At 47.3% G+C, this 19,563-nt stretch overlaps 1 protein-coding gene across 2 annotated transcripts in view; it reads left to right on the forward strand.

Annotated features, from left to right (window-relative positions):
* spi1b (Spi-1 proto-oncogene b) overlaps positions 1-14,919 on the forward strand; it is a 212,111-nt gene extending 197,192 nt beyond the window's left edge. Inside the window, exons 5-6 of one of the 2 annotated variants that reach the window (XM_041197766.1) lie at positions 13,510-13,736; positions 14,687-14,919. In XM_041197766.1, the coding sequence (XP_041053700.1) occupies positions 13,510-13,736; positions 14,687-14,818 (359 nt within the window). In that variant the 3' untranslated portion in view covers positions 14,819-14,919. The remainder of the gene's footprint in view (positions 1-13,509; positions 13,737-14,686) is intronic. The other variant, XM_041197767.1, reaches the window with a different exon arrangement.
* Positions 14,920-19,563: the final 4,644 nt, after the last annotated feature.

Raw genomic sequence — 19,563 nt, forward strand, 5'->3', positions numbered from 1 at the left:
CCATGCCCCGTACAGCTCCTCTTGAATGAGTGCATTCACTGTTTTGGCGTGCCTTTCCAACTCAGCAATAATCTCCTTTAAAAGGATCGTCATGGCCTGGTCCTCATGTAGCTCTGGGCCTATCACTGTGTTCTCCTCTGTTAAGATTTTTTGTAATTGTATTTTTAAACTGTTTATTTGTGTCTGCAATTCTATATCATCCAGACTGTTTATCACAGAGGACCCTGTGTTATATGCTGTGAAAACATCATTCCTGGTTCCCCTTCTTTGTCACCCCGCATTGCTAAAGTACTCAGTGTGGGTAGTGTACAGTTCTGTTTTGTCTACATTGGCAAAATCGAACTCGTAGAATTTCTTGAACATCTCTCTTAACAGGGCCTGTTATAGCTGTTCTGTCTTCTTGGGGCACCACTCAGGTAAGTGTACCTCTGTGAGGTTTAGAATCACGGAAGCTACGATATAGTGTACCCCCTGGTATAGCACCTTTTAGGTCGGCACTAGTACCAGCTCATTCCCTGGTCCCTTGGTGGTGGCAGGGAACTTCTCTGTCCTTACTGTCGGGGCCTTGGGCAGGGGCTTTTGGGCGCGTGCCACGAGTTCAGTGGCCTTAACTGAGGCTGGAGAGGATGGGGTTATGCAAGTGTGTAGGTGGGAATCCCATTCCATCCCCTTCCCCTTGTCCAACCATACTGCGGAAAAGATAATGGATACGCCCATGGGGCAGGTCTTCCGCAATCCCCACATGCAGACATAGATTCCCTGTTCCGATTTCCACCACTTGTCCCAGCGCACGCTCACCCCACCATGGTTCCCGGTAATGGTCCGATGGGTGTCGTTCCCCAGTCGCTGCCAGTCAGCTTTACCGTCCCCTATGTCTCTGCTCGGCTTCTTGAGCCACCATCACCTTCCCAGGGGAATCTGTCCTCTGCAGGTCAGGCATACGCGTTTCCCCTCAGTGACCCCAATCTGTGTGGCCACAACCTGTATGCTGGGGCAGGGGAGGGAGGCCTCCCCGTAGTTGAACCCGGTCTGACTGGAGTATCAGGTGAAGTTAGATCCCAGCCACCCTGGCCATCTACACACATGGGAATAGATAGTGATCTCCTCCATGTTACCATCGCTGCCCCTCGCACTCACAACCGGTGCTCTCTCCCCTGAGCATCCAAAAATATGGGAGTCCTCCACGTCACCTCGCCTCCCAGCGGCCATTCCTCTCAGGGTGAGTAGGAGTATGCCCCTCATCCTATCGAAATCCTTTCTGTAGGGAGACATAAGAGCATATAACCAGGTCCTGAACAGATTCGCTAGCTTGGGTAAAGCATAGTCGAGTCTTGTGACCTCGACTCAATACAAACACTCTTAAACAATAACACTTAAACTACCAACCACCTTATTTAAAATTTAACTAAAACACCCAAATTTAACAATCTCAAAATTAAATAACAGAAGCTACGTACATCCACCGCCCATCCCCGGGCAGTCAGGTTAATCCCTGTTCGGGCTGGAGCACACTACTCCCTTTGGTATGGCCGCCCTGTCCTGTACCTTTGGTCCCTCACAGCCTGCGGCTGCTGGGTTGGAGACCTCTGTCCTCAGATCGATCCCTGACTTGAGGGGCTCCCCTTTTAAATTGGGGAGCCGGTGACCATGGTTTCTTTGGCATGGCATTCATGGTACCTTCTGGGGGCTCTGGCTGGAGGGGGTTTTCTGGCTGGTGGGTCTTCAACCCGAGCCACTGTCCCCTCTTGTGCGGTCTGTGGAATCTCCACTGCCGCTGGCTGGGGATTTCTATCCTTAGGCTGTACCTCTTCTAAACCTGTGTCAGGGGCAGGTGACTCTTTGCCCTCAGATCCCACCTCGTCTGAGTCCCAGATGAGCGGGGGAGTGTCCCAAACGGTGGGGGGGATGGCTCTTCCCTTAAAACAAGCCACTGCACCTCCTTGTGCAGTCTGAGAGTTTGCTCTTGCTGCAGGCTGAGGATTTTTATCCTCAGACCTTGCCCCAACTGGCTGTTCTCTTCTCTTGGATTTAAACAACTTACATTGGTTAATGTGGAACCATTTGGTGCACTGAGGCAGCTTTATGGCGTATACCATGGGGCTTGCCTTATCTATAATGCTGTTGGGCCCCATGTATAATGGTTCTAGACTGCCTACCCGAGCAAAATTCCTAACCATAACCTGATCCCCTATCTCCCACTCGTGGTGCATACAGGGTTCTAGCAGCAGTCGGTTATTCCGATGCTGTTTTCCCATGTTGCTCGCAGCCTGCCAGTGAACCTGTTTAAGGTGTTCAGACAGATTCCTGATGAAGCTGTCTCTGAGCTGACCCTCCATGAACACCGGGGCTAGCACATGGGTGGGGGTCCGCATAACCCTACCAGTCATGAGCTCGTGTGGTGAATACCCCATGCTTTTTGACTTGCTGGCTCAGATCCCCATTAGGACCATTGGTAAGACTTCTACCCACTTTCTAGGTGAGTCTACTGGCTCTTTCCTCAGCCTTTCTTTCAAGGTTCTGTTCATCCTCTCTACAATCCCTGAGGACTGTGGGTTGTGTGCAGCATGCCATTTCCCCTCTATGCCGAGTACCATAAGGGCATTCTGCATGACCTTCCCAGTAAAGTGGCTCCCTTGGTCGGACTCCACGTACTGTGGTAGCCCCCATCGTGAGAACACCTCCCTGACCAGGATCCTGGCTGTACTCAGAGTCGTGGCTATTCGGTAAGGGAAGGCTTCTGCCCACTTTGTGAACACATCCACCAGGACTAGCCAGTACTTATAGCCTCCCTGGGCGGTGGGTAGGGGCCCGATGTAGTCAACCTGGATCAACTGCCATGGTCCCTCTACCCTCCTGATGTGTCCCATGGGTACTTTCCTTTTGTGCGGGTCAGGGTTGTTAGCAGCACACACCAGACAGCTGGCACAGAACCCGCGGACATCGTCCCTGAGTCCTGGCCACCATCCTGCCTGTTCCACCCGCTGCCAGGTGGTCTCAGGCCCGGGATGCCCCGCTCCTGGACCCTCATGGGCCAGTTGAAGGAATTCCCTCCTGTGCTGCCCATTGCTCTCCCTTACACAGCATGCCTCCCTTTACAGAGAGGGCTGCTGTGCTGTAAGGGCCCTCCACCCTTTTCCCTTCTGCCATTGCACTGAGGACTGCCTTGAGGATGGGGTCTTTGGTTTGGACCGTCTTAAGGTCCGGGGTTAAAGCTACCCCTGCACCCTCCCACCCCCCCCACCCCCACCCCGTGTCCCATTCATACCCGTGACTGCTGCTATAGGACGGAACCCATGTGGGTCCCAGAAAATGCCTGTGCGGGCACCCTCCTTAGCTAGCACGTTGGCCTACCAGTTGCCGTCACTCCAGGGTTCTGCGGAGGAATGGGCTTTCACCTTATGGATGAAAACCTCCCCTTCCTCCCCCACTGCTGCTAAGATTTTCTCCAGCGAGGGGTTCACTGTGAGGGGTCCCCCGTCAGCGGAGGTGTATCCGCAGCGGGACCAGATGGCCAGGTACTCCGTACACGAATTGCATGTGAACAGGCTGCCCAAGCAAATCGTGAATGGGGTGGGGAAGATCTCGGGGTGTGTAACCACGTACACTACCACGGACAGTTCAGCCTGCTGGGCGCTCATGGTGCTGGGGAGCTTAGTTGCCATGGCAAGGTTTGCCGTTGGGTCATAAGCTCCACACCCCGTGAATCGCTCCCCAGCAGATACTGTGCTGGAGCCATTCACATAGATTTCATGGCCTGTGGGGTGTATCCCGGCCAGTAAACCTATGTTTACTTCCCAAACCCCTTCTATGGAACACCAGTGGGCTGTTCCAGGATATATCAGATTACCTGTGAGCTTTAGCTCGAGGAACCCTTTTACTTTTAGGTTCACCTGTGAGAAAAGCAGGGTCCAGCGAGCAATGTGGACACTCCCATCCAGGAGCATCTGGGTGGGCGGGTGATGGGTGAGGAGGATGATGGGAGAGGTGCCTGTGAAGATCAGAAATCTTTTCACAGCCCAGTGTGTGGCCAAGAGGTGCCTTGCACAATTGGAGTAGCTCTTCTCCACATCTGTGAGTATCCTGGAGGAGTAGACCACCGGTCTCAGCTTGCCATGCCACTCTTGGAGCAGCACAGCACTCAGGCTGTCCCCCCTGGCTGCTGCCTCCAGGAAGAACTCTTTCCCTCCATCTATGGCCCCAAGAGCTGGTGCGGTCTGCAGATCTTTCTTGAGCCTGACAAATGCTGCCTGACACCCCTCATCCCAAACCCACTCCACTCCCTTATTCAGGAGTCGGAGCAGAGGGGCTGCTGTGGCTGCATAGTCCTCAATGAAGTCACTGCAGTACCCGGTTAGCCCTAGGAACAATCTCACTCCCGTGACTGTGTTGGGGACTGGTAACTCCTGTACTGCTTCCCGTCTAGCTTTATCTATGGCCCTTTCCCCAGCGCGTATTGTCAGGCCCAGGAATCTCACCTCCTGCTGGCTGATCTGTGCTTTCTTTGGGTTCAATTTAAAACCTTCCTGCCCGAGCAGTTCCAGCAGTTCGGCCAGAAGTGGGCCGTGCTCCTCTCTCGAATCTGTGAATAGGAGCAGGTCATCCACGTATAGTACTAGCTGCCTGGGCTGGCTGAAGCCCTTTAAACTGTTTGCCATGCATTGGTGGAAAATGCTGGGGCTATTGTGGAAGCCCTGAGGCAGACAGTTCCAGGTATACTGTTGCCCGATAAAGGTAAAGGCAAACTTGTACCGATCCTCTCTCTTTAAAGGGATGGAGCAAAACCCGTTGGAGATATCCAGCACCGTGAAAGTGGTCACAGATGCTGGGATACTTCCTATCAGGTCGGCAATTGCTGCTACCGTGGGTACACAGGCTGGGATGTTACTGTTGAGCACCCGGTAGACAACTGTGGCCCTCCAGGACATGTCCGGTTTTCTAACCGGCCACAGTAGAGCGTTCACGTGGGTGGCTATCGGTCTTAGGAGCCCCTGCTGCACTAAGGAGGACTTGGCTGCTTCCATGTCTGGCTCCGCTTCCCTGGGGAAGTTATATTGCTTTTGTGGTCGGGCCATAGGGTCCCCATCTACACTGACCTCGAACCCGTTGACCCTCCCACAGTCATGTTTGTGTGTGGCAAATGTGGCTAGGTGGGCTCGCACAAATGCCTGGAACTCCCTTGGGGTACTATTGACCATGAGTTCGAGGTTATAACCCTCTTTAGGCTTCATGGTGCACAGGGTCCTATCAGGTCGGCAACCTTCCCCTGTTTCCCTGGGATGACTACTACTCCGCCTTCCTTTCTTGTTTTTGTCCCCCATAGGCAGTGATTCCTCAAATCCACTAGGATCCCATAGCCCACAATTAAGTTGGCTCCGAGAATCCCTTTTCCACCCTCCACTTCTCACTTCATCAGGATACAGGTCCACTTAGAGCGGAGTGTTCCTAAACAAATGGTCAGCGAGATGGAAAATGAGCCAGCCTGTTCTTTACCTGTGAATCCTGACAGACTGTATGGGACCCTGTTAGATAGAGGTGAGGTGGTGGGGTTAGCTGAATGGAGTGATCCATGATGCTCCTGTGTCCAACAGATAGGTCCCCTTTACCTCTTCTACCTCCATCTCAACGAGGGGTCTCTTCCATAAGTCGTAGGTAAGGAACACAGGTAAACAGGCTGCGCTGGCTCTAGTCAGGGTTGTGGGTTAGATGGGGCTGATGGGGTCAGTGCGCCGGTGGTGGCTGCTACCTTCCCTGGGCCAGTCAATAGGGTTCACATGGCGTCCAAAAATGACTCGACTGTGGCGGGAGGGATTCCTGTCTCTGCCTTTTGAGCTGGGGTTGAGGAATTCTTTCCCCTGTTATCTTTCCAAGGATTCTTACACTCCTTCCTCCAGTGTCCATTCTTCCCACACCCTTAACAGTTGAGCTTTGTGCTGGTAGGGCTATTCCCTTCCTGATGCCACTCCTTCCTACCCTGGCCGGGTTTCATTTCATGCACTGTCCCTTTAGGTGGGTGTGCATCAGTTCCTTTACCATTACGGTAAGCTATGGTCAATGTGGGTTCGGTAGTCAGGGGATTCTTTGAGTCAAACCACATTCCTGCCATGGCCCTGACTTGTGGCAAGCTGTTTGCCACCAGGCAACGGAGCCAGTGGGTCCGCGGATCCTGGTCTAGGATAGCCCGGGTAGGCGTCCCACTGCATTCGCTCCTATACACCGGCCACAACCTGTCTGCAAAAGCCTGCGGGGGTTCTCCTATGAGCTGCATTGTTTTCTCCACCTGGGAGAAAGGGCTTCCCTCATTCATCCCCAGGGCCTCAAGAGCTTGCTCCTTGAGCTCCCCATAATCACACTGTCCCATCTTACATTGGTCAGAGAGGGACTGGAAGAGCTTACTCTCCAGGGAGAATAGCAGCATTTTGGCCTGTTCAGCGTCATTGCACTGGTTGATTGTTGCTGCTTGTTCCACTTCCATGAAGTCGACCGAGGGGTCCCCATTTGCCGCAAGTTTAGTTAAATGGCTTACCATGGCCCTAAGCTGTTGGGTGCCTTGGGGAACTACAAATTGGTTTTGGAGGGGTCCCTCATCCCTGTTATCAGCGGACAGGCCGAACCTTTGCTGCCTGGCCGGGCACATCAGCCCCGGTCCCAGCCTCTCTTGCTGGGGGTTTTCCTCCTTAACTTCTGCCCTTAATTCCACCTCCACTCCTGCCAGATTTCACTAAAGCTTGGCGCTACGGGTGGTGGTTGTGGGCCCTCCTGCTCCTCAACCGGGTAGTCTCTTGGCATTATCTGTGGTGTCTGAACCGTCCTCCCCAGGTTCCCTGTGAAGTCAACCTGGGCTGCACTAGGGCTTATGAGGCACACCATGCCTTTTGCTGTCCTTAGAGCAAGGTTCAGACTCTCTATCTGTTTCTGGCAGGGACCATGGTCTGCATCCTCAAACCCCTGTGCGCTCAATATATTATAGGCTGCCTGTAAGCCGTTTACTTTCTCCTCCTGCTCTCTTACTTGTCTTGCTAGGCGGGCATTCTTTTCCCATAACCATAGCTCATTGTTCTTGGCCTCGGTGACCTGACACTGTAAATATTCCTGCTGGGTCTTATGCTCCCCCTCTAACTGCACCCTGTCCTGGTTCAGAGTCTGCAATGCTAACAGTAACTTCTCCCCTGCTAGGGCCTTTGTTTGGGCTTCCAGGGCTGACTCCCGAATCTCAGCTGCCTGTGCTTCACCGAGCCTGTCCGAAAGCTGCATCTGTTTCCTGAAGCACATCAGCCAGACGGCCTTTTCTATGGATTTTTTATGATCCTTCCCTTCCGTCCATTTAGCTGTAGCATCTACCGGGCACCCAGCCTTTAACAGATTAGTGACCCATTTTTTTCCCATATTCACCTTACTGAACACAGAATTTGAAATCCTCTCTTCCATTACAGTTCTCCCTTCCATATCAGTGTCCAATGCATCACATCCCTTTTGCCAAGGTCCTGCCGCGGTTGCAATTATGTAGGGGGTGCTGGTGTGTGTCAACTTTATCTCTGACTTCTGAGCGGTCCAAATCACTCCCACTCCCTGTGTTCTAGACTGTGGACTTATTTGGGGGTTGTGACAAAGTGCAGCAGACAACTGGTTTTGGTGCAAGAGAAAAAAAAACTGGGTTTATTGAAGTCACAAATGAACTTGTAACGTTAGGATTACACTGAGATTATACAATGTACACTTAGTTAAGAATGGGGTACACACGGCATAACAAGGGAAAATCATGCTACTAATCCCCTTACCCTTGTCCCAGCCCCAAAACCTAACTAAATTGAACTAGGAGAGATCAAGGATCATGCTCACCAACCAGGATTCCTTGACAGTTCGAAATCCTGTCAAGTAAGCCAGTTGCAGTTTTGGGGTACGCTCTTTGTATCCTCTGGGGCCTGTCATCACCACGTGGCCCTGGTCTGTGGAATCTGTGAACGTTCTTCAGTTGGGTGGAGGGCGCAGTTGTGGGTGGTCAATCTTCGTGGAGGGCTGCGGTTGCAGCCTTGTTGTCTATGGTTGAGCCTGCCACCCTGTGCCCCTCACCGTGATGTTGCCTGCGGGCCTGCAAACCTCCAGATCTCCTCTTTGCTTAAACTCTGCTTCAACTGCTCCAAAAACTGCTCACCCCCCCTCCCTTCGTAACTGGTGGCCCAGTTATACTGTTTTATCGAATTTCTTATCGGAAACCAAATCAAGGTTAGTTTTTTGTCTGATTTGGGATTCTTCAGGTGATCGTTTTCTCGTTGTTTTTAATGGGCTTGCATGATGTTTATTGTTGTCTTCCTGCATATGTGGAGTATTGATGGGTTTGCATAATTGCATTGATTGCTGCCTTCCTGCCTTAGTAGTTAGTAGCAATTATTTATGCAAAATTTTGATGCGCTTTAGTTTCGTGTTAGATGAAGTCTTTCTCTGGGTTGGTTGTTTTAAAGTGAAGAATGCGTATTCTGTCTCCTCTCATTGTCTGGTTTCAGGCAACAATCCACACTGCATTCAACAAGCCCGGGCATGTCCAGTCCCAGGCCTTCATGGGCCTAGCCTCCTGTCTGCAGGGTTCTACACTTAACTCAGCAACTGGGTCCTCTGCCATAAAAGTCCAAAAGTCATGTCCTTGTTGATGATATGAAAAATGTGGGAATTTTGAGAACCCTTCAAGTAGGAAGTTTACTTTGTCCACTGACTACCCGAGCCCTTACAGCCAAATTTGGCTTAAAGAAGTGAGTACCATCCCTAGAGACAGCATAGCTTCAGAGATGTGCTTTGATTTCGATCGTCCATCAATATGATTTTAAACATTATAAGTCAATAGATCACAAATTCGTGTTTGAACACACTCCAAAGACAAGGTTGAGTTTGTTAAAATCTGGCGTCAATAGCAAAGTAAGAGAAAAGTGAGACAGGATGAGTCACGATACACCAGGCATAAAACTTAGAGAGTTCAGTGCTGGCCAGCAGGTTATGGTGAAAAATCACTCAGATGATAAGGAGAAGTATGTGATTGGAGTTGTTGTAAAGAGACATTCACATATCTAGTGAAGATTGGAGAGGGACTCCTTCAGTGTCATTTAGATCACTTGCTTGAAAGATGAAATCTGACAAAGGGAGAGCATGAGAAACCTCCTATCATCCAAATTCCTCCTACAATCCAAAGTGAAAGTCAGAAGGAAAGTGAAAGTCATGAAGAAACTGAATACTTGCCGAAATCACAGAACCCGCTGGTAGAGCAAAGTGAACCAGGGTCTTTGGTTAAAGTAAATCAACCAATGTCACAGTCCCAACCACTAAGTGGGGTTGGTAATCAATAAATTTCAGGGTTAACACAGTCAGAGATGTTGAGAGAGCAAAGTGAAGTGAATGGAAATGGAAGGAGATATCCAGACAGAAAGAGAGAGAAGCCAGAGAGGTTAATTTGATAGATAAGTGGGAAGGAAGAAGAAAAAAAATGTTCCTTTCATTATTTATGAACATACACACAAACATACGAAATAGGAGCAGAAGTAGGCCATCTGCTCATCAAGGCTGCTCCACCATTCTATAAGATCATGGCTGGTCTGTTTGTGTTTCGAATTCCACATTCCCATCTACTGCCGATAACACTTGATTCTTGTTAGGCAAAGGTATCTATTTGCTTCCAACTTAAAAATATTCAATGTCCCGGTCTTCACCGCCTTCTGAGGCAGAGAGTTCCAAAGTCACACAACCATCAGAGAAAAAATTCTCCTCACCTCTGTCCTAAAAGGCGACCCTAATTTTAAAACAGCACCTCCTAGTCCTGGACTCACCCACAAGAGGAAACATCCTTTCCTTATCCACCTTGTCAAGGCCATTCAGGATCTTGTATACTTCAATCAAGTCACCTCCTCACTCTTCTAAACTCCAGTGGATACAAATCCAGTCTGTCCAACCTTTCCTCATAAGACAACCTGCTCATTCCAGGTATCAATCTAGTAAACCTGCTCTGAACTGCCTCCAACAAATTTACACTGTTCCTTAAATGAGGAGACCAAAACTACACACAGTATTCGAGGTGCAGTCTCACCAATGTCCTGTATAACTGAAACATAACATCCTTACTTTTATGTTCAATTCCTCTCATAATAAAGGATAGCATTCTATTAGCCTTCTTAATTGCTTGCTGTACCTGCATATTAACTTTTTGTGACTCATGTACTAAAACACCTAGATCCCTCTGCACCTTGGAATTCTGCAGTCGTTGGCTGTTTAAGTAATACTCTGCTTTTTATTCTTCCTGCCAAAGTGAATAACTTCACATTTTCCCACATTGTAATCCATCTGCCTGATCTTTGCCCACTCTTATCAACCTACCTATATCCATCTGCAACCTCCTCATGTCCTCTTCACAACATATTTTCCTACCTATCTTTGTGTCATCTGTAAATATAGCCACCATGCCTTCACTCCCATCATCTAAGACATTGATATAAACTGTAAAAAGTTGAGACGCCAGCACAGACCCCAGTGGGACCCCACTCGTCACATCCTGCCAATCAGAAAAACACCTATTTATGCATACGCTGTTTTCTGCCAGCCAGCCAATTTCTATCCACGCTAATATGTTAGCCCCGCCCCAACACCATGAGCTTTTATTTTCCACAATAAAGTTTGATATGGCACCTTATCAAACGCCTTCTGTAAATCCAGGTATATTATATCTACAGGTTCCCCTTTATCCACAATGCATGGTACTCCTTCAATAAACTCCAATAAATTGGTTCAGCATGATTTCCCTTTCACAAAACCATGCTGACTCTTCCTGGTGACCTTGAGTGTCTTTAAGTGCCCAGCCATAAGCTCTTTAATGATTGATTCTAACAACTTTCCCACAACAGACATCAGGCTAACTGGCCTATAGTTTCCTGCCTCCTTGAACAGAGGGGTTATATTTGTTACTTTCCGGTCTGATGGAACCTTTCCAGAATCTAGGGAATTTTGGAAAATTAACATCAATGCATCTACTACCTCATTAGCCACCTCTTTTAAGACCCTAGGATGAGGTCCTTCAGGACCCAGAGACTTGTCAGCCTGCAATTCCATCAGTTTACTCAATACTGCTTCCCTAGTGATTATAATTTCACCAAGTTCCCCTCTCCCTTCCACCTCCTGATTTACTGGAATGTTTTTGTATCCTCAAAAGTAAAGACAGAAGCAAAATACTTGTTCATTTCATCCACCATTTCCTTATTATCTACTATTAACACCCCACTGTCACTCTCTAGAGGACCAACACTCACTTTGCTTCCTCTTTTCCATCTTAAATACCTGTAGAAACTCTTTTACATTTCTAGCTAGCTTCCTCTCATACTCTAATTTCTTTCTCCTGATTAACCTTCTAGTCGTTTTCTGCCATTCTTTATATTGTGACCAACTGTCTGACCTGCCACTCAACTTTGCACAGTTTTATGCTTTTTCCTTAACTTTTTTAGTTAACCAAGAATGATGGGTCCTCCCCTTGGATTATTTCTTTATAATAGGAATATACTTATTCTGGATATTCTGAAATATCCCCTTAAATGTCTGCCACTGCTTCTCTATTGATCCATCCCCTAACCTAGTAACCCAGTTCACTTCAGCTAGCTCAGATTTCATGTCCACTTGGTTGCCTTTATTTAAGTTTAAAATACTAGTCTTAGACCCATTCTTTTCTCCTTCAAACTGGATGTAAAATTCAATCATATTGTGGTCGCTGCTACCTAGGGGTGCCTTTACTCTGAGGTCATTAATTAATCCTGTCAGATTGCACAATACCAGGTCTAATATAACCTACAAAGAATACAAAGAAAAGCACAGCACAGGAACAGACCCTTCGGCCCTCCAAGCCTGCGCCGATCATATTGCCTGTCAAACTAAAACATTTTGCACTTCCGGGGTCCGTATCCCTCTATTCCAATCCTATTCATGTATTTGTCAAGCTGCCTCTTAAACACCACTATTGTACCTGCTTTCACCACCTCCTCTGGCAGCGAAATCCAGACACTCACTACCCTCTGCGTAAAAAACTTGCCCCGCACATCTCCTCTAAAGTTTTCTCCTCTCACCTTAAATCTATGTCCCATAGTAATTGACTCTTCCACCCTGGGAAAAAGCTTCTGACTATCTACTCTGTCCATGCCACTCATAATTTTGTAAACTTCTATCAAGTCGCCCCTTGATCTCCGTCACTCTAGTGAGAACAATCTGAGTTTCTCCAACCTCTCCTCATAGCTAATAACCTCCAGACCAGGCAGCATTCTGGTAAACCTCTTCTGCACCCTCTCCAATGCCTCCATATCCTTCTGGTAATGTGGCGACCAGAATTGCATGCAATATTCCAAGTGTGGCCTAACCAAGGTTCTAAGCAGCTGCAGCATGACTTCCCAGCTTTTATACTCAACCTGCTCTCTGGTTGGTCCCAAAACATGCTGTTCCAAGAAACTGTCTCGAAAGAATTCTATGAATTCCTCATCCAGGCTACTACTGCCAATCTGGTTTTTCCAGTTTATATGTAGATTAACATCACCCATGATTATTGCCATCCCTTTATCACAAGCACACAATATTTCTTCTTGTATTCTTTGACCTACGTTATGGGTACTGTTAGAGAGGCTGTGGACCACTCCCACTAGCGACTTCTTTCCCCTACTACCCAAATCGATTCTGATCCTAATCTCCTGAACCAAGGGCATCTCTAACTATTGCACCAATGTCATCCTTGATTAACCATGCTACCCTTCCACCTTTACCAAGCTTCCAATTCTTCTTGAATGTCATATATCCCTCAATATTCAGGACCCAATTCTTGTCATCCTGCAGCCATGTCTCCGTAATAGCTATCAGATCATATTTACTTACTACAATGTGCGCTATCAATTCATTTACTTTATGAATGCTATGCGCATTCAGATACAGAGCTTTTAGTTTTGCCTTTTTGTTATGTTTGTAACATCTTGCCTTGACTATTGGTGAATTCTTAGGTTTTAACTCTGTCCTTTCATGCTATTCTCTGACCCTCATTTCCCATATTACTGTTTTGCTGTCCTGCTTTGACTCTAACACATGATTTGCAACATCTTTTTTGTCAAATGCATTTTTTTACATTTTAATTAATCTGGCAGCATCAGTCATGTATGCTTTGGTCATGATTACAGTGAAAACAGATAAACAGCTAAAACCTTAAATTTTTGAGTAGTTTTTATATTGGTTCAGTCATATTGTATTCTGAAAAATTATGTAGATACACCATTTTACATTTTAGTATATAAATAATTTGAAGTGGGGAGGGAGTGTAGTACATTGTAAGAGCTGAGCATTTTGTTTTACTGCCCTCTTAGTTTGGGAGGTGTAAGTAAAGTTAGTTCAAGAGTGGCTGCCTGCAGTTCAACATGTGTTAGTCTGACTCAGTGCAATACACAACAGTGGGGAAAGAGGGTTGTGGTTTAGCTGCCATTCCGACATTGACAATTATCTTGTGCTAATTTCCCCTAACAGGGAACAAGAAGAAAATCCGACTCTACCAGTTTCTGCTGGACCTCTTGCGAAGTGGAGATATGAAGGAGAGTATTTGGTGGGTGGATAAGGACAAGGGGACATTCCAATTCTCCTCCAAACACAAGGAGATATTAGCGCATCGCTGGGGGGTACAGAAAGGCAATCGCAAGAAGATGACATACCAGAAAATGGCCAGAGCTCTCAGAAACTATGGCAAGACGGGTGAGGTGCGAAAGGTCAAGAAGAAACTCACATACCAATTCAGCGGCGAGGTGATGGGGAGAGGGGAGTGGAAATATTACACGCAATGAATGGTTACCTGCCCCCCGCCCCCCGCCCCCAGCTCCCCCCCACCTCCCCATCACTCTTGCAGGATCAACTCTCCGTCCCTCTGTCTGGACATTTTGATGAGGAACAGGTGACCCCCACACCATTCAGAGACAATGAGAAACATGACAAGCCAGGCAAAAGGCTGGACCAGCCGGAACTGCCCAGGAACAAAAATACATTACATTGACCAAACACCCCCTCCCCATCCATCCCTCCCTCCCCACCACCTCCTCCTCTCCCCATCCCTCCCTCCCTCCTCACCACCTCCTCCTCACCCCATGCCTCCCTCCCCATCACCTCTTCTCCCCATCCCTCCCTCCCTCCTCACCACCTCCTCTCCCCATCCTTCCATCCCCAGTGCCTCCTCTCCCCATCCCTCCCTCCCACCTCCTCCTCTCCTCTTCCCTCCCTCCCTCTCCCCTCCACCTCCTCCTCTCCCTCCCTTTCACAGGTCCTCCACTCCTCCCTCCCCCTTTACCTTACCCTCCCTTACCCACTCCCCCCTTTGCCCTCCCTCTCCCCATATCTCTCTGCTCCCTTCTTCCTCCTCTTCCTTCCCCATTCCTCTCTGCTCCACTCCCCTCATCTACCCCTCCCACTTCCTGCAGACACAACACACTTGCTCATAGCTGGTGGGGTGGGTAGGGGAGCTCCCCAATTATTGAGGTGTTCATATAGGGGCTGGGCAGGAGGGTGCAGTGGGAGCAGGACATTGTCTCTTGTCTCTGTGTTTTGCTTTCAGTTCTACATTGTGTCTGAATGTTACTCTGGAATAGAACCCTCGTTACATAGTTTTAATCTTGACACAATCCATTGCTGAGTGTCATCCAATTCTCTCTCTCCGCAGGGAAAGCTATCTGATTCTGACCCAGTTCTTCGATCACTCTCACAACAAGGCCCAGAGGCACCTGACTCTAGGAATATTGCAAAGGGCCTACAGGCCAGGAACCTCTTCCTTGTGGCACCAACACCCTCCTAAAGTGTCAGGCAGTGACCATCTCCAAATAGAAAGAATCTAACCATCGCCCCTTGATGTTCAATGACATTACCATCACTGAATCCCCCACCATCAACAACCTGGGGGTTACCATTGACCAGAAACTGTACTGGACTAGCCATATAAATACTGTGGCTACAAGAGCAGGTCAGAGGCTAGGAATCCTGCAGTGAGTAACTCACCTTCTGACTCCCCAAAGCCAGTCCACCATCTACAAGGCACAAGTCAAGAGTATGATGGAATACTGCCCACTTGCTTGGGTGAGTACAGCTCCCACAGCACCCAAGAACCTTGACACCATCCAGGACAAAGAAGCCCTCTTGATTGGCACCACATCCACAAACATTCACGCCCTCCAATACCGACGCACAGTAGCAGCAGTGTGTACCATCTACAAGATGCACTGCAGGAACTCACCAAGGCTCCTCAGACAGCACCTTTCAAACCCACGGCCACTACCATCTAGAAGGACAAGGGCAGCAGATAGATGAGAACACCACCACCTGGAAGTTCCCCTCCAAGTCATTCACCATCCTGACTTGGAAATATGTCGCCATTCCTTCACTGTCACTGGGTCAAAATCCTGGAACTCCCTCCCTAACAGCACTGTGGCTGTACCTACACCACGTGGACTGCAGTGGTTCAAGAAGGCAGCTCACCACCACCTTCTGAAGCGCAACGAGGGATGGGCAATAAATGCTGGCCCAGCCAGCAACGTCCACATCACATGAATTAATAAAAAATAACTTCTGTTTCTGAACCATGATATGAAGATGGGGCAGTTTGTGATTCCCAGCCAAGACCTGAACACTACTGGTCTCAGGGTCAACAGAGGGAATATAGATTCTTTCACTTTTATGTAGCTCCCTCCACAGGGGTTGCTTCACAGCAGCAGATTCATTTCAGAGATTGAAAGATGAAAGAGCAGGGGGAAAGGTTATTATTTTCCATTTTACAGCTCTTCACAGAATCACAGAGTGCAGAAGAGGCCCTTCGGCCCATCGAGTCTGCACCAACACGTGAGAAAAACCTGACCTTCCTACCTAATCACATTTACCAGCATTTGGCCCATAGCCTTGAATGTTTTGACGTGTCAAGTGCTCGTCCAGCTACTTTTTAAAGGATGTGAGGCAACCCGCCTCCACCACCCTCTCAAGCAGTGCATTCCAGACCGTCACCACCCTCTGGGTAAAAAAGATTTTCCTCACATCCCCCCTAAACCTCCTGCCCCTCACCTTGAACTTATGCCCCCTCGTGACTGACTCTTCGACTAAGGGGAACAGCTGCTCCCTATCCACCCTGTCCATGTCCCTCATAATCTTGTACACCTCAATGGATGGTGTCCAGCTTCTCGGGTGTTGTGGAAGCTGCACTCACCCAGGCAAGTGGGGAGTATTCCATCACACTTCTGACTTGTGCCTTGTAGATGGTGGACTGGCTTCTCCCAGGACCAGTGGTTATGTCACAATGTTCCACTGGGTGGAAACCTCAGCAACTGGGATCAAAATCCACTGGAGCCAAAGACTGTGTTTCACCTGCTGAGGAGAACAACCCTGTGCGCAGCCTGGAGACAGTAAACCTGGCCGGTTTAATAACCCCCTCAGAGAGGTGTGTGAAGTCTGGACGTAGGAAGTGCTTTAGCTTTTTCACTGTAATAATAGATGTTTTCTGTTTGAAAAAAATTGCTGTAAATCAAGATGTGACCAATGTGCGTTCATGTGAGATCGTTGTTAATCAGAGGTACCTGTCCCAGCAGTAACTTCAGATTAAAATAAATTTTTTAAAAAGCAATTGTGTGAGCAACTAATATTTTAAATTAGGAGGCCTGTCTGTAACTTGTCTGCTCTAAAAGACAAGATAGATCACAATATCAGCGTGTTCTTTGCAGGCTAAGACAAATAACTAGATTTATTTATATGTAAGAAAATTACACATAAAAATTAAGATGATTCATGAATAAGATAGGGCACCTGCTTAAAATACGGTAAAGACTGAAAAAAAGAGTCCATAGAACATTCAATTAACTTTGAAACTGCTTTCTTATACAAACTAGACATCTGAAAGAAATGTATTAGAAACAATTTATTGTAGATGTGATAATATTATTCCTTGATATGGTTTGGTGAGACTCCGGCCCATTACATGGAGCCCAAGCAATAATTTTTAAAAAATACAATGGAACAACTAGATGAACTCTGAATTTGACCACTGAACTGACATTTAAAGGAACATCAAAACATTCAAGTTCTCTGGTGTAAATAAGATCTGAGAAGCTTACAAATTTTTTACAGGTCAGGATTGAGAGAATTACAATCGATGTGGGTCAGACTCTACACTTCCCACCCACTCTCTGCCAGAGGTAGCAACCCCCCCAGTGGTATCATTGTCATCTCTGAATCAGAAAGTTCTGGATTCAACATCCAGTCCACAGACTAGAGCACAGAACACAGGCCAACACTCTGATACACTACTGAGGGCATCTCACACTGTCAGAGGCGCAGTACTGAGGGAGCGCTGCAGTACTACTGAGGGGGAGCGCAGTACTACAGTACTGTTGGAGGCACAATGCTGAGGGAACTTGGCATTTAAGATCTTTCCAAAAAATCTAGTTTTGTTTGCATTTAGCATTTAATTAAAAATTACTGTTTAAGCTAAGTTTGAATTTCTAAATCCAGTCTTAAGCAGGGATAAACAAGCTCTGTACCAGAGAGGAACTATATTTAGTTAATTAGATAACTAGTTTAATCTGGTTCCTGTAGCTATAGAAAAATTGACTCATCTGAGTCTCAGCTTGCAAATGGAGTCTGGCTTGGACAGAGTGAGCAGCTGGGAGTTTGGTGAGTGAGTAAGTGAGTGAGTTAGGGGAAGGAGGTGCTCTCTTCTTTTTCCACCTCCAGCACAAGGAAAGAATCTCATTGGTGAGTAACTGGTAAGTTACTTATTTTACTTATAAAAAATAAATTGTAAAGTTAAAGTATGGCAGGGCAGCTTGGCCGAGTGGAATGTGCATCCTATGGCATGTGGGAAGTCAAGGGCACACCATGTGTCCGAGACAAACACATATGCATGAAGTGTTACTGATTGCAGAAGCTAGAGCTCCAAGTTTCAGAACTCAAGTGGTAGCTGGAGTCACTGTGGGCCATTGCTGAGGCGGAGGGTGACATGGACAGCACGTTCAGGGAGGTGGTCACATTGCAGCTTAGAAGCATGCAAGCAGAGAGGGAATGAAAAAACATAAGAAAGTCTAGGAGGACCAGGCAGGTACTGCAGGAATCCCCTGAGTCGACCTTGTTAAGAAGGGAGGGAGAGAGAAAATGGGGAACTACAGATCTGTTAGTTTGACATCAGTAGTAGGGAAAATGTTAGAGTTGATTCTAAAGGATTTGATAACTGGACACTTGGAAAATAATGAGGAACTGGAGGAAACAACACCTCATCTTCCGACTAGGCACTTTACAGCCTTCCGGACTGAATATTGAATTCAATAACTTTAGGTCTTGAGCTCCCTCCTCCATCCCCACCCCCTTTCTATTTCTTCACCCTTCCTTTTGTTTTTTCCAATAAATTATATAGATTTTTCTTTTCCCACCTATTTCCATTATTTTTAAATATTTTTAAATCTTTTATGCTCCCCCCACCCCACTATAGCTATACCTTGAGCGCCCTACCATCCATTCTTAATTAGCACATTTGTTTAGATAATATCACCAACTTTAACACCTATGTGTTCTTTTGTTCTGTTGTCTGTGACATCTTTTGATGATCTGCTTCTACCACTGCTTGTTTGTCCCTACAAGCACACCAACCCCCTCCACTTCTCTCCCCCCACCCAACGCTCCCCCCACCCCACCCACACACACCTTAAACCAGCTTATATTTCACCCCTTTCTTGGATTCACTCAGTTCTGTCGAAGGGTCATGAGGACTCAAAACGTCAACTCTTTTCTTCTCCGCCGATGCTGCCAGACCTGCTGAGTTTTTCCAGGTAATTCTGTTTTTGTTTTGGAAAATAATGATATGACTGGGCAGAGTCAACATGGATTTGTGAAAGGGAAATCATGCTCAAAAAACCATTTGGAGTTTTTTTCAGGACATTACTTGTAGCATAGATAATGGAGAACCAGAGGATATAGTATACTTGGATTTACATAGGATGTCCCACACAGGAGGTTAGTAAACAAAATGAGGTCCCATGGGATTGAGGATATGTTTACAGACAGAAAACAGAGCGTAGGAATAAACAGATCATTCTTGGGTTGGTGGGCTGTGACTATTGGTGTACTGCAAGGATCAGTGCTTGGGCCCCAGCTACTCACAATCTATATCAATGATTTGGATCTGGGGATTAAATGTAATATTTCCAAGTTTGCTGATGACACAAAACTAGGTGAGAATGTGAGTTGTGAGGAGATGCAAAGAGCCTTCAAGGGGATTTAGACAGGCAAAATGAGTGGGCAAGAACATGTCAATGGAATATAATATGGAAAAATGTGGAGTAAGTAAAACAGAAAAGCAGAGTATTAAATGGTGAGAGATTTGGAACTGTCGATGTCCGAAGGGACCTGGGTGTCCATGTTCATGAGTCACTGAAAGCCAACATGCAGGTGCAGCAAGCTATTAGGAAGGCTAATGGTGTTTGGCCTTTCTTATAAGAGGATTTGAGTACAGGGGTAAGGAAGTCATGATGCAATTGTATGGAGTCTTGTTGAGACCACACCTGGAGTATT

This window comes from Carcharodon carcharias, chromosome 10 (genome assembly GCF_017639515.1).
Source record: "Carcharodon carcharias isolate sCarCar2 chromosome 10, sCarCar2.pri, whole genome shotgun sequence".
NCBI classification, from domain to species: domain Eukaryota; kingdom Metazoa; phylum Chordata; class Chondrichthyes; order Lamniformes; family Lamnidae; genus Carcharodon; species Carcharodon carcharias.